General features: G+C 37.5%; 3 protein-coding genes across 6 annotated transcripts; 1 reads left to right on the top strand and 2 right to left on the bottom strand.

The window, feature by feature from the left end:
- Positions 1–206: 206 nt before the first annotated feature.
- On the bottom strand, positions 207–3,360 carry LOC111438399 (ras-related protein Rab7). 3 transcript variants are annotated; one of them, XM_023076307.1, is made up of 8 exons: positions 3,188–3,360; positions 2,892–3,041; positions 2,777–2,803; positions 2,328–2,427; positions 2,071–2,217; positions 1,280–1,360; positions 1,053–1,198; positions 207–650 (listed from the first exon to the last, which is right to left on the bottom strand). In XM_023076307.1, exons 2-8 carry the CDS (start codon positions 2,942–2,944, stop codon positions 584–586), a joined length of 621 nt encoding a protein of 206 aa, XP_022932075.1. In that variant the 5' UTR covers positions 2,945–3,041; positions 3,188–3,360; the 3' UTR covers positions 207–583. The 3 variants fall into 3 exon arrangements, with proteins under 3 accessions (XP_022932075.1, XP_022932077.1, XP_022932076.1); XM_023076309.1 differs by having other exon boundaries at positions 207–647; positions 3,188–3,359; XM_023076308.1 differs by lacking the exon at positions 3,188–3,360 and having other exon boundaries at positions 2,892–3,180.
- Positions 3,361–7,726: 4,366 nt separating this feature from the next.
- On the bottom strand, positions 7,727–10,576 carry LOC111438412 (probable serine/threonine-protein kinase PBL23). Its single transcript, XM_023076321.1, has 4 exons — positions 10,453–10,576; positions 9,399–9,592; positions 8,747–9,322; positions 7,727–8,062 (listed from the first exon to the last, which is right to left on the bottom strand). The coding sequence occupies exons 1-4, from the start codon at positions 10,574–10,576 to the stop codon at positions 7,727–7,729; spliced, it is 1,230 nt and encodes a 409-aa protein (XP_022932089.1).
- Positions 10,577–12,617: 2,041 nt separating this feature from the next.
- Positions 12,618–14,337, top strand: LOC111438430 (putative pentatricopeptide repeat-containing protein At3g15200). 2 transcript variants are annotated; one of them, XM_023076352.1, is made up of 2 exons: positions 12,618–14,220; positions 14,316–14,337. In XM_023076352.1, the coding sequence occupies exons 1-2, from the start codon at positions 12,620–12,622 to the stop codon at positions 14,317–14,319; spliced, it is 1,605 nt and encodes a 534-aa protein (XP_022932120.1). In that variant the 5' UTR covers positions 12,618–12,619; the 3' UTR covers positions 14,320–14,337. The 2 variants fall into 2 exon arrangements, with proteins under 2 accessions (XP_022932120.1, XP_022932119.1); XM_023076351.1 differs by having other exon boundaries at positions 12,618–14,228; positions 14,316–14,333.
- Positions 14,338–14,784: the final 447 nt, after the last annotated feature.

Here is a 14,784-nt window from a genome sequence, read left to right as displayed (position 1 = left end):
CCTTAGAACTCTTAAGGTGATTGTAGGACTTGTTTGGCTTTACCTCATGGTGCGGCTATACCCCCCCCATCTCATGTCTCCTACAACATTTAGCCACCAAGACATGTTTTCCTGGACATATTTGGTTTGCTCTTTAGAGACAAAAAGAACCAACAAATTCATTTCCGTTTCTCAGTTTCTTAAAAAGAGTTCAAATGGGAGAGGAAGCCACAAGAGAATTAAGAATAAAATACATCAAAGAAACGAGCTGAACATGAGATAATCACCATTGTGTTCTTCTCAACCCCAAGAAAGAAACAAAAAAGGAACTATTAACTCAGGAACACTGAATTGGTGAGGATCCTTGAAATAATGGATCCTACAAACTCAGAGTTCCCCGAAGTTCTTACCTAACCAAAAAGAAAGCTAATTTCTTCAACAAAAAAATAACATGAAATTCAAGTCTCTCTGGTTAGGTTATGGAACAGAGGGTGGTGGTCTGCAATCAAAAGATTAGCTATGAATCACAATGCCAGAAAAATTGTGTAAGAATTCGAACCAAAAGGCCGGGAACGAGAGCTCCCGAGTCTCTCAGTTCCTAAATTCAGCATGCACAGCCACTCCTTTGCTCGGTCTCCACAATGGTTTCGGGGATTCCTTGAAAATATCTGCAATTACATTCATGATCAGTAAGACGTTGGTGTTTTTCAGTCTCGTCCAAAGTCTTGTAATGAAAAATAGAATATGCAACATCATAAAAGTATGGCAAAGGAAGGACACCCACCAAAAATAAAACACTAACACAGATTTCATTGCAACTCTAATCGCAAAAAAATGGAAATAATCGATGGAATAGAATATTTAATAACTACAACGCCAAATTCAGTTGTATTAGCTCGATTCTTTCAGATAACGTCACATGGAAGAAAAATATAGTGATGCATGAAGAAACAGAAGAAAAAAATATATATATACGTACACAAAACAAGGTAATGCTATGTTTTAGAAACTCATAAAATCCTAATAACATTGCAATAAATCCTTTCGACAAAATTAACGTTTTAGAAACTTACATATCCTGTTCGTGTTCGTTGGCTAATGCAGTCTTGGCAATGCATAAGAAAGCAGCGTCAACGTTGTAGTCTTCTTTAGCCGATGTCTCGAAGTAAGGAATATTATCTTTTGAAGCACACCATTCCCTAGCTTTCTTCTCAGAGACCTACAGTAATAATAATCAGATCAACATAAAAACAAAATACACATCTCAGAAGTGACAGGTTCAGACGTCCTTATAGCTTACCACTCGACTATTCCCACCATCAATGTCGATCTTATTTCCGAGTAATATGAATGGGAACGTCCTGGGGTCAGATGGGTTTGCCTGAAAGACAAAATACTAATTAAGACTCCAAATAAACAAAAAGATCAGTACAAATAAACACACTCAAACTCGCACAGCCTAAGCATACATGGAGAGCTACGAGCGCATGTATGTACTAGTATCTTTCTTTTAATTCTCTAATGGATCATATATGCCTTCAGTGTTTTTTGCGAGTAAAAATCTGCTTCCAGACATCATTGTCCTTTAATCTTTATCTAATTACGCTATCATCACGAACCTAAGAAGCATCAATGATTATCTCAGCGACACCATGCATTGCAGTGTAATCCAATTAAAACCATACTTTGACAATGAGAAGAAGAAAATGAAGAGGCAGGGTATAGCCTTGCAAAGGTAAAGAAACGGGTACACACCAGAATGAAGAATGCCACTCATTCAAAGGCCAAAACAATATTTACAAGCCAGGCACAAATGGCTTCCGAGGTGGTTGTTCCTCGACTTAAGGTAGTAGCACGGTTTATAATACACGAAGACCTCTAAAGGTGTTTGGAAAAAGCTTGAAGGAGCAAAGGTTGTACATTAGCTATTTAAATTAAGACCTAAAACAACAACCCCAAACCATACGAAGTATATAGATCTTAAAAATCGAACTAAAACAACAACCCCAAACCATAATAAAACTTCCTAGTAACAGAGCAGTAATAACCAAGCTCAAAATCGAGAAAATTTAAGGAACAGAATTGATTCACCTGTCTGAGAAACTCATCATGCCAATTGTCAAGTGTGTCGAATGACTTCATCACGTTAACATCATAGACTAGAACACAGCAATCTGCCCCTCTATAGAATGCAACTCCAAGACTTTGAAACCTCTCTTGTCCGGCCGTGTCCCATATCTAGCAATGCAAATGTTAAGATTTAGCATAAACATGACAACAAAATCATGCCAGAGTGAACACAACCTCCACGATATTGAAAGGCAATGATTTTATGAAGTAGAACGTACTTGTAGTGTGACAAGCCTGTCATCAATTTGAAGTTCCTTGGTGACAAAATCAGCACCAATTGTAGCTTTATATTGCTGACTGAACTTCTTATGCACATATCTAAATGGCTAGTTAAGGCCCCATATTCCAATTCAACGGTAATGCTAACTCAACATCAATTTCCAACGGATCAAAATCTCAATAAGCTATGTGTTAGAACTAATTCCCAGGAGAATATAGAAACAAATGGTCAAATAAAATTAAAACCAAAGAAAACACAAATTATTCAAAGATCTCTCACCAACAGAAGATGATTAATCTCATTATTCCACATGAACTGAAGCAAGGGGCGTACCCAATTAGGAAATGAATGGCAAAATAAGAGGAAGTGAAACATAAATTCCAGGATCGAAAATAAATGCTCAAAACTCAGATCAATACCATTATCAACAAAATTTTCGAAGGATACTGATTCATCAACGACGTCTTACCAACCCTGAAATCAAAATCAAACACCATTCAAATCGAAATCCAAAATAAAACAAGTAAGCAGCAGAGGAACCATAGGTGATGATTGCACATACCCGCTATCACCGAGAACGATAACCTTAAGCAAAGTCCGTCTACGGAGCGACATGGATACGAAATGAGTGAATGAATGAATCAGCCAATGAGAGTTATAAACCTCGGATTCAAATAGCGCAAAATTTGACCCTGTGAGCTAGTTTCGCACCCTGGGTAATGGGAGATATGCTGAATGAATCAATAACGTAATGAATCGAAGTAGAGAAATAAAATGGAAAGAAAAGAATCAAAAGGGGGTGATGATGAGCGAAAAGGGGAGCGGATATTAGAATTTTAGATTCGGAATTTAGAGTACCTTTTCATCCGATTAGCAAAGGGAAAAGAAGGAGAATAAATTCAAGGAGGAGGTTCGTGGCGAGTCTTAGAGAAAAGGAAGCTGAAATTCAAAAATCGGAAGAACAACCAAACGACACCTACGCGACTTCTGATGTCCTCTCCGTTTTATCCTTCTCCTTCTCTTCTTTCCACCTGATTCCATTTCAAGGGACAGTTTTTACGATAACATTTTTGGGAATATGCCTAGTTTTTTTTTTTCTCCTTTTTTTTTTTTGGGTAAAAATGTTGACATCTAAGAATTTTGCAACGACTCGGTATTTTGAGCTCGTTGAGTTGTAGACGGTCACTATTGACAAAAAAATTCTAAATAGTATGCATAAGTTGGTAAAGTAAAAACGTGCATTTCTTAAAACAAATTCATAGAATATACAATAAAAAGTTAAAAAAAAAATGTCCGGGACAACATTTTACAACAGCAACACACCAAGGCCTTACAACTCTCTCTTGTCTGTCGCCTTGGTCATGCAGCTCATATGCTATCTAAAACATAATCGTAACATGAATGAGTATTAAAATATTCAGTAAATAGTGTGTCTGTGGGTTCACAAATAAGCATATCTTTAACCGTTTAAGTTTCAACCATTTCCAATTGCAATAAACTAGGTCTTAGGCTTACTTAGACCTATGTTTGGGTTTTACAAACTTCAAACGGTTCAATGTCTAACCCTGACAAGGGTCCTACTATATTGCTAATCTCTTAAGACTCGTTAACAAGACTGAGATGTTGCTAAACTTACGGATAGTTTGAATGTCTGTGTTATAAGTACTACACATCATGGAATTCGTCCGTCCTCTATAGCAAATAAACTACTAGGATAGGCGGACTAACCCTAAGAATCTCACAATACGAAGATGGCACACGAGGGAGTGTCCCTCACATTTGTCACACATCTGTCAATGCTATGTGGTCCTTGTCCTACTCTAATAATATCATGATTAATAAGTAGTTCGAGATCCATATTTACATCCTCATAGTACACGTAAGGCACTATTAAGTGCACATATGTCTTACAGGATGAAACTTGACTCCATCACTTATGAAAGCAATCATACAAATATAAGACATACCCGAGACAAAATATAGCACAATAATACCCTATTGTATGCACGATTTACTACCGTGTTATTTAGTTGGCTTTACAAGCAAATTTTGTATAAAAATATTGCACTACTTCTTGTGGCCCAATTAACTCATAAAATACCTTCTTACATTTGACATATTCAATTAGTCTTAACTTAATCGCTTAAATCAATCTCGTGTAAATATTAGACATTGTCTAATAACAACTTATAGTATGTTTATCCTTTAAACAGAAATTAAATGGGTTGAACTGAAATGCTACTTACACGTGTCGTCGGCATTCATTTTTGTACAAATTTAGCCCCGAACTTCATTCAATGTCCTTTGAATTTAGCAAGTCAACCCTAAAGTAGGAGAAAACATCAATACTGTTGAAATCAAATTGAAAAACGGATAAATGGAGGTCAAATGGGAGAAAACAACTATACTTCATGCATCTTCACGCGCCTTCATTCGCTCCCAACTTGTAACAACTCACTTTTCGAGAGGCTCAAGTCATGCACCATCACTAATTGACGTAAATTATTTAAAAGCTAGAAAAATTTAAAACATTTAAATAGTGCAGACATTTAATTTGGAATAGCTTAAATAGTACATCAAATCGTTCCAAACATGTCGGGGACACAGTTTACAAAACCACAATGACAAAATGAGCAAATGCTAAAACAACTAAGTTCATAGAAAACATAAAATCTAAAAAAGGCAAGACACGGATCTATCTCGACCCTCACCGCCCTGCACCTTTGCATGCCCTCACCTCAACTATGCCGCACAACCTTCATCTGAAAAGGATAAAATAACATGTACAAGTATAAAAATACTTTGTAAGTAGCTTGTTTGTAGATTCTTAGTTTGTTCTTAAATATTATCTCACTCGGTCACGCGATCGTTTGGGTTTCTTATCTCATCCCTAAGTCATAGGCTCTTCTAAGCTATCCCCTAGGCTAACTTGGTTTATCCTACCTCAACTTAGGGTAATGTTGTGGAAGCCATCAAATCTCTTTGCTTAACGGGCTATTAATTTTTGGAGTTCAACTCATCTAAGCTTACCATCTCATCGGTTCTATCTTTGAGTTTTAAGGCATCTTGATTAGTAAACTAGTCCCTATCGTAATCATCAACCTACATATCATAGGTATTTAAGGCACAACCTTCTCAAAGGTTCCAACCCATAGTTGGACATTATTATTAGATTTTCTAGCAGGATTTAGTTGTTAGCTCCCTGGTAGGCCCCCATAACGTAAAAATCATAAAGGAGGGAGCAATCCTCATGCCTGCTAATGGTCATATGCCTATGTAGTCTCTTGCTCTCAAGATCATGACTAGGGAGTGATTAGAGATCCACTGATTAGAGATCCACTGACCGCACCCACAAGTCACACATAAAAAACTCTAATAAGGTGAAAAGTAAGTTTTTCTTTTTTTTACTCACCTATTTATAATCTTTGTAGAATCTTTCATCAACTATTATATTTACTCAAGGGATGGTACGGATCTACCAATTATAAGCTCCAATTGTTCAAAATTAATTAATTAAACTTTTGACCAATTAATTTTCATTCATTAACTATGGGTCACTCCACTATAGACCTAGAGTTGCACTCTTTACATTATAGAACAAGTTGTGTTTGTTGATATAATCATTAGAAGCAAGTTGATGATTCACGAGTTGTTCGTAATTACAATTGAATCGTTCGTTTCTTTCAACTCTCTATTGGGTATGTCTCCAACTCACATATCTTCACATGAACGATTTGGATCTAATCATTTGTAACAAAAGTAGGCCGTATCAACCGTGTTATTAAGATAAAATACCCCAGCATTATAAGAATAAAATACCCAAGATTATTATTAGGATAGAATAGTCAAAATTATTATTAAAAAATAAATAATTAATTATAATAGTTAAGGACATAAATTCCAAACATATAATAATTAAACATATATTGTATTAATTATATCTTCAATAGGGATATACATAATAACATAATAACATAATCTAATCATAGACATTTAGTTAGGTTTTGGATTTCATACAATTTCATATTAAGTTGTGATTTCAAAATTACTGCAGGAACTTTCCCTTCACATAGTATCAATAATCAGTCATTTTTCAGAATACCCATTGATTTCTTCTCGGTTGCATAGATCCGATCAATAAAGGAAGGATCGTAGTTGGAAAAAAGTAATATAAAATAGTTAAAAATGGTTAAAAATTAGAAAACAGTTACCGAGGGTCATCTTGGAGGAAGTCATCTTGCCTTAGGTGGTTAGAATATGCATGCTTAGGACTTAGAAGGAGTAATTTGAATGAGAAATTGAGTTGCATATCTATTTTAACGCTTTAGAAAGGAGGGTGAGATATTGTAATGTGTATTCTTAGTGATTGATATATGTTATCTCCATGTTGAACTTGCTTGTACTTTTAGGTCATGATTTTCATGGCTAAGCAGGCATGAACCAAGTTAAGGTTAGAGAATTAGAGCTAGAACGATATTCACGTTGACCTAGGTTAGAACGTTTTTAGTAGACCGGCATACTAGGATCGTGAGCGGCTATCAGGGGCCTAGACTCGAGTGCATCCAAAAGTGGATTTAGCCTTGAGAAGCGAACTCCAAATGTCCTGGAAATATTAAAAGAGATTTAAGCCATTTAAATGCCCTAACAACCTAGTAAACCTCTATGATGCTCAAGAAATTTTAAGAGAACTTACGAGACTGCTAGCAACATGAACGGTATTAATTTAAGGAATCGTTACTATATGTGGAAAGGGGTCAAAGTCCTTAAACCCGTCTTGAGAGGGGACGAGGGAGTATATGAGTGGGCAACATGAGAAATTGCTACTATGTGTTGATGTAAACCCACCTTAAGAGGAGACACGAGAGTACATAAATAGAGAACATGAGTAACCACTATTATGCGTAGAAATGGGTCACAACCCATAAACCTGCCTTGAGAGAGGACGATGGACTACATGAGTAGGCGACAAGAGGAGCGGCTCACCTTGAAAAGGGACGAGAAACTACATAACTAGATAATAAGAGGAACTACTACTATGTGTAGAACAAGCCCGCTTTGAGAGGGACGACAGACTACATAAGTAGATAACAAAAGGAACTGCTACCATGTATAGAACAAAACCATCTTGAGAGTGGATGAGAGACTACATAAGTAGATAACGGGAGATACTACTATTGCATGTAGAAGAGAGGGGACAAGAGACTACATGAGTAGATAACATAAGGATATCAAATGTTTTTTTTTTGTCTTTGTTTTCATTTAAATTTACAATATTTTTACATCTGGGTCGTCGTACGGGTTTTGAAGCCTAAAACATTGGGCCATGATATTATAAAAAACAATGAAGGAAAAAGGAAAAGGGCCATGCCTTGTGTTCTTGTTTCCTCATTTTAAAAATCACCTCCCATCACCTACAACATCAACACTCCTTTTATCATCGTTAAAACTACTTCTATTAGGAGTAGTTGAGCCTCCATTTGAACTTAATCCCCATCTCGACCCCGAATTCGATTCGTTGTCTACATCGACATCGACATCGACATCATTGTTTATAGCTAAATATTGTAGAGCCATGACCACATCGCTAATCAATGGCCGAGAACTTGCATCTTCTTGTAAACACATAGACACCACCGCCAAAGCTTGATACAAAGCCTTCACTGAAAATTTTCCATTTAGATTTGGATCCGCTACTAGAATAAATTTCCTTTTATCTTTGAGGAGTGGTTGTGCCTGTAATCAAGTAATAATCGAGCTTAGGAATTGTTAGGAACGACTCTCCACAATGGTATGATATTGTCTACTTTGAGCATAAGCCCTCATATCAATGCACGTGTATTCTTTTCTTATAAATCTATGATCGTTTCCTAAATTAGTCTATGTGGGACTCCCTTCAAACAATCCTCAACAATCCTCCCCTCGAACAAAGTATACCATAGAGTTTCCCTTGAGGTCTATATAGTCCGTCCTCGAAGGTCCTCCCCCTTAATCAAGACTCGACTCTTTTCTTTGGAGCCCTCGAACAAAGTACATCCTTTGTTCGACACATGAGTCAATCCTCCCCTCGAACAAAGTACACCATAGAGTTTCCCTTGAGGTCTATATAGTCCGTCCTCGAAGGTCCTCCCCCTTAATCAAGACTCGACTCCTTTCTTTGGAGCCCTCGAACAAAGTACATCCTTTGTTCGACACATGAGTCACTTTTGACTATACCTTCGAGGCTAACTGGTATGATATTCTCCACTTTGAGCATTAACTCTCATGGATTTGCTTTGGGCTTCCCCAAAAGGCCTCATACCAATGGAGATATATTCCTTCCTTATAAATCCATGATCATTCCCTAAATTAGCCAACGTGGGACTCCCTCCCAACCAGTTTAGATAAAATGAATGCAGTGAATAGAAAAAGAAAACAAACCCATGCAAGCAAATTCTTTTCCGCTCTTGGTTTCGTGTTGTCAATAACTCTTCTCCCAGAGATGATCTCCAAGAACACGACACCAAAGCTATAGACATCAGATTTGGTAGTCAATTGTCCAGTAAGTGCATATTCAGGAGCACAATAGCCATAGGTTCCCATCACTCGAGTGGAAACATGAGATTTATCACCCATGGGACCTAGCTTTGCAAGTCCAAAATCCGAGAGTTTTGGATTGAATTCCTCATCGAGCAATATATTCGAAGCTTTGAAGTCTCGAAATATCACGGGAGGATTCGTTTCATGTAAATATTCAAGCCCTTTAGCTACTCCTTCCACAATTTTCATCCTTGTCTTCCAATCTAGAGCTCCCTTATCTGAAGCTATACCAAGAAGATGATCCTCCAAGGAACCCTTAGGCATGTACTCGTACACCAAAATCCTTTGATATGCATCAACGCAATACCCAACCAAATTGACAAGGTTGGGATGGCGAAGAAGGCTTAGCATTAGAACCTCCACAAGGAATTCTCTATTGCCTTGATACCCATTTGGATCAAGTTGCTTCACAGCCACCTAAGGAAGAGGAATAATCAATAGAACACTCATGAATTAATAGAATTTGCAAAGGAAAGTAAGGATTGATGGGTACTTGTCTTGTGGTGTCAATGAGGCCTTTGTAAACTCTTCCAAAGCCACCTTCCCCTAAGAGATTGTGGTGGCTGAAGTTATTTGTGGCCACGCATAGCTGACGAAATGTGAAAGTTTGTACGAAGCTTTTCGCTTTGCTTTTCTCTTTGCCTTTCTTCTTTGTCTCCTTTGTTGTGTACCTTCGCTTATTGTTCTCTACAAGTTTACCACAAAACATTATGAACATTGCTTATGAGTTTACCTAAAAAAAAAATCTTATATCGTCGAGATTTTTGTCACTATGGGTCCTTCGATTGCATTCTTAACAATCCTCCGCTTGAATAACGTATTATTGTCTCCTCTTAAATGAGTCATTTACCTATCTGGGTTAGCTTCTATTCTTTAAAGCAAACTTCTGTTTACTATTTTTTAAGGCGTCTAGGTGCATATTAGTTATCCTTGACATCTCTTTGGAAATACATCCGGGAACTCATTTACTATTGGTACGTTTTCTAGGATCTTTTCTTTTCCTCTTACGTCTATAGCACGTGCTAATATAGCTCATCTGCCTTGTTGGATTAATCTCTTGGGAGTAATTCTGGTACTTGTGCCTTTAAATTTAAAGGTAGGTCCCACCTGTGGTGAAAATTTTACTTTTTTTTTTTTGCGACAGTCTATACTAGCTTTTCTTTTTGGAGGACAGCACATTCGATAGAACCTCATCACGACTCGTACTCCATACTCGTTTGGCATTTAAGGATTTTTATCCATAATTCTTTGTGACAACTTTGCCTTTAAAGATTCATAAACTTTAGGATTCTATTGAAATAACCAAAGTTTGAGGCATGAATCTGTTATCAATTAACAATTATTCGGAACAATGATTACTTTAAACATAAGGGTTCAAACAAACATTAGTTATACACCATAAATCTTTCCCTTCGTTTAAACAAATTCCAAATTTGAATGAGAAGGACATTACGAGATAACATTTGAATATGTTCAAATACAATTTTCGAGTAAGGAAATTCAAACCCGAACACGAATGAAGTGGTAAGAAGGGGGAGAGAAGGTACCAGACTTGAGGGAAATGATAGCAAGTGAGGCTAAAGTTTTAGTCTCATAATACTCCTTGATGCTCTTTTCCAAACATTTCCTATTGAATCTCTCCTCTGATATGAAGCATGGCAAGAAATTCATCAACTTTTTCTTGTTTTTGACAACTCCAATGCAACTCATGAATGGACGCTTAGGGTCTTGCATCGGTGAATATTTGAAACGCCAAGAACATAATAACACATAAAATAGAAGAAACCATTGGAGCTTTCGGAAAAACAAAGGAACATGGGATCCGACATTAGAAAAAACATGACAAGAACACAACAAATAACAGCTACAACCCCTCCAAGTTTGAATTTTAGAGAGCATCCAGACAAATTTGCTATTTTTATGACTTTTGTGTTCAAAGGATTTAACAGCATTCTCAAATTCAGGGTGTTAAAAAATATGTCCTTAATTTTAATATGGCAAGACAAATATATTATAATACATTAATATATCATTGGTCAGGTTATTTCCGACACACAATAACGACTCTGCTAGTCAATTGTTTACGTAGTTCCTTGTTCCCTCTTAAGGTGGGTTTATTCTACACACAATAGTGACTCGTTACAATGATTCGTTCACACTCTAGAGGTGTCATATGTCCTTGTAACTTTTTCTTAGGTGTCGTGGAGATTTACTAGGTTTCTAGGGTGTCTAGACGGTTTGGTTCTCAACTATTGTTTATAAGACATTTAGGGCTAATTCCTTGGCTTATACATACTCTGGGTACACGTAGGTCAAACTTTTGACTCCGTTCACGATTCTATGGTGCTGGGTGTACTAAAAATGTTCTGACTTGGGTTGGCTCGAAACCACTTCAGCTCTTGTGCCATAGTCTCAACTTGATTCTCTTGTGCATGTTTTGTTAGGAAGATTATCCTATTAATCCCCTAGAGTAGAGTTTACATTAGTACACGCTCTGCAAGTTTATTAGGGAGAGATCCTATCAATAAAAAATAACTAAAAGATAAACTAAGCATTCATGTAATCAAACAAACAAACAAACAAATTCAACCGGGAGATAACATTCATCATTATCCTCAAGCACATATCAAAATAGCCTTTCTTTCTAGCACAACAGAAATCATCTAAAACTATATTAATCTCAAATCTCATTCGAGGGGGCAATTTGATAATTTTTTATATTGTACTTACCATGCATTCTTATCCAAAATTGTCCTTTTTGTAGTCCTATACATGCATATTCTATCCACCTAAGCTAACATGCTCAAGCTTTTTTATTTTTATTTTTTTTTTGAGGCAAAATTTTTTTTGAAAATTCATTGATAGGTCATCGATCACGTAAAATTAAGGCCAATATCAAAATATGGGTGAAATATAGTCGAACGGAGGTTAAGTGAATCAAAAGGACTTACATGTGTGGAAGGTCCCTTACGTGCACGGTGGGGTATACTCATGGGTCTCGTTTCTCAAGTTGAATCAATTTGTGCGATTTAGGTCGATGGCATAGGTTTGGATTAGACCGTGGGACGATTCTCAAGTGTGGGTCGAATTTGAGTGATGGTCACCACCATATTTAGCCACATTGCACCACCTGAAGCATGCTACGTGTCGAACATTGAGTCGCGCTCCGCCAATTGCTACATGACGCGGGTCTCCTTCGCAGTCAGAATCCCAAGACTAATAACACGTGTGTAAGGCACTCGCTGCATGACATGTGTCTCCTCCCTATTTAGTTTTTCGATTTCTTTACATTTTCATATATTTTTGTAGAAAACTCAATCAACTCGGTTCCTCCACAAAAATTGTAGAGTATATGCATTAAGAGGGATAGTAAGAGAGACATACTTGCATTAAATTTGGTACATTTTATTTTTCTAAGGCCTAAATTATAATAAAAAAAAATACTACTATTCTCTTAAAAATTAAGATATTACCATCGGCATATCATAAATTTAAAATTACTATTGGAGTAAAAGATATTGAACTAAAGTTGCGAGTATTCTAGTCATCGTGGCCACGTTCATGTTGTTAAAGATCATGATATAATTTTGTCTCCAATAATTTTGAAAGGGTCGAGGTTGAAAAAGGTGTTACAATTTTGAAACATGGATGTTTGATTAGACCAATTAACAAAATTAAGAAGTAATTTTATAATCTATAATCTAGACTTCCGTCATGAAAGAACCCCATTTCCCATTTGTGATCGAAGGGCTCGATATGAGGTTCAAATTCCTATGGTTGAGGAACAATGCGGCGGAAGATATCCACGCAAAATTCAAATTAGGGTTCCAAGCATACCTCATAAAAGGTGTTCTTCCTCACACTCCCATTTCATACAGGCCCTTCTTCGGCTTCTCCGATCATATTCATCCTACCCAAACCTACGGAACGACTACAAACTGTCATGAAACGACTAAAGTTTCAAACCCAGTTGCTGTCTCAGATGATTCCATCAACGTTTATGGCCAATCTGCTGTTTATGTCCAAAACGTCCTCAAATTTAGAAGACACAAACCAGTGGAGGAGATCGAGACGGCTCTTAATCGATGCAGCCTCGTCTTAACCGATGATTTTGTTCTACAAGTGTTGCGAAGGCATCGATCGGATTGGAAACCCGCCTTCGATTTCTTCAATTGGGTTACGAAAAGAGGTAATGGAGAAGGTGAGTACTCCCCTGGTTCTGTTATTTACAATGAGATTCTTGATATTCTTGGGAAATCCAGACGCTTCGATGAAGTAGACAAGGTGTTTGTAGAAATGTCTAAGAGAAAAAAACTTGTTAATGAGGAAACATATTTAGTTCTTCTTAATAGATATGCTGCAGCTCATAAGGTGGAGGAAGCAATTGACATCTTCCACAGAAGGCAAGAACTTGGTCTTGAGATGAATTTGATAGCGTTTCAGTCACTTTTGATGTGGTTATGTAGATACAAACATGTAGAAGTTGCAGAGACCCTGTTCCACTCCAAGAAGCATGAGTTTTTTCCTGATATTAAGACGAGTAATATTGTTCTTAATGGGTGGTGTGTGTTGGGAAATGTTCATGAAGCCAAGAGGTTTTGGAGGGAGATAATTGAATCGAAGTGGGAGCCTGATATATACACTTATGGGACTTTGATAAACTCATTGACAAAGAAGGGAAAGTTAGGGACGGCTTTGAAGTTGTATAGAGCCATGTGGGAGAAGGGCTTAAAACCCGATGTTGTAATCTGCAATTGCATCATTGATGCACTTTGTTTCAAGAAGAGGATTGCTGAAGCTCTAGAGATCTTCAAGGAAATGAACGAGAGAGGGTGTGCCTCAAATGTAGCAACTTACAACACTCTCATCAAACACCTCTGTAAGATTAGGAGGATGGAGAAGGTTAATGAGCTTTTAGATGAAATGGAGGAGAGAAATAGAAGTTGTTGGCCGAATTCTGTGACGTTTAGCTACTTACTTGCGTCGGTAAGGGAACCGGAGGAAGTTCCGATCCTCGTGGAAAGGATGGAGAGGAGTGGATGCAAGATGAGCAGTGACACTTACAATCTGATATTGCGATTGTACATGGAGTGGGATATTGAGGAAAGGGTTAAGTGTACTTGGAATGAAATGGAAGAGATGGGGTTGGGACCGGACCGTCGGTCTTACACGATTATGATACACGGTTTGTACGAGAAGGGAAGAAAAGAAGAGGGGTTGCGTTATTATAGGGAGATGACACTGAAGGGAATGATGGTTGAGGCAAAGACTGAGAAGTTGGTGAATGCTATGAACGTGAAACTGCAGAAAAGAAGGTGATGAAGTAAGATGTTATAATCATAAAACCAAGAACATCCCTTGATTTTATTGTTTCCATTACTTTTCATAAGATGTTGAACCTCTGTTTCAGTTGATCCCAAAATGTAGCCGGGTTTTTGGAGGGAGGGAGATAACCCCTGTCTCTGTCTATGGAGGGAGGGAGATAACCTCTGTCTCTGTCTATGGAGGGAGGGAGATAACCTCTGTCTCTGTCTTGGAGGGAGGGAGATAACCTCTGTCTCTGTCTATGGAGGGAGGGAGATAACCTCTGTCTCTGTCTATGGAGGGAGGGAGGTAACTGTGTTGGAGCATGGTAGACATAGACAAGGAAAGTTCGATATCTTCCCATGCTTCGTTCGTGTGGCTTCCATAGGGCTCGGGTTTAAGCTTGAATGAATTGAACCCCCAACTTTTCTCCTTAAAACTGATTTCGCCTACAACCATGATTTTGAGCTTTATGGTTTGCGACAACAATGGAGTTAGGTCGTGATTATCGTCTGCTTCAACTGATTTTGAGCTTTATGGTTTGCGACAACAATGGAGTTAGGTCGTGATTATCG

This window comes from Cucurbita moschata, unplaced genomic scaffold, assembly GCF_002738365.1.
Source record: "Cucurbita moschata cultivar Rifu unplaced genomic scaffold, Cmos_1.0 Cmo_Scf00074, whole genome shotgun sequence".
In the NCBI taxonomy this organism is placed as follows: Eukaryota; Viridiplantae; Streptophyta; class Magnoliopsida; order Cucurbitales; family Cucurbitaceae; genus Cucurbita; species Cucurbita moschata.
Note: the sequence above shows the minus strand (reverse complement) of the source record. Positions and strands in the feature narration are given on the sequence as shown.

Coding starts and splice junctions, on each gene's coding strand:
- LOC111438412 (XM_023076321.1), bottom strand. CDS start 10,576: ATGAATTTCTTGCCATGCTTCATATCAGAGGAGAGATTCAATAGGAAA. Junction 9,593..10,452: donor TATCATTTCCCTCAAGTCTG/GTACCTTCTCTC, acceptor GTAAACTTGTAG/AGAACAATAAGCGAAGGTAC. Junction 9,323..9,398: donor TCATTGACACCACAAGACAA/GTACCCATCAAT, acceptor CCTCTTCCTTAG/GTGGCTGTGAAGCAACTTGA.
- LOC111438399 (XM_023076307.1), bottom strand. CDS start 2,944: ATGTCGCTCCGTAGACGGACTTTGCTTAAGGTTATCGTTCTCGGTGAT. Junction 2,218..2,327: donor ACAGGCTTGTCACACTACAA/GTACGTTCTACT, acceptor TTGCATTGCTAG/ATATGGGACACGGCCGGACA. Junction 1,361..2,070: donor ATGATGAGTTTCTCAGACAG/GTGAATCAATTC, acceptor TTTGTCTTTCAG/GCAAACCCATCTGACCCCAG.
- LOC111438430 (XM_023076352.1), top strand. CDS start 12,620: ATGAAAGAACCCCATTTCCCATTTGTGATCGAAGGGCTCGATATGAGG.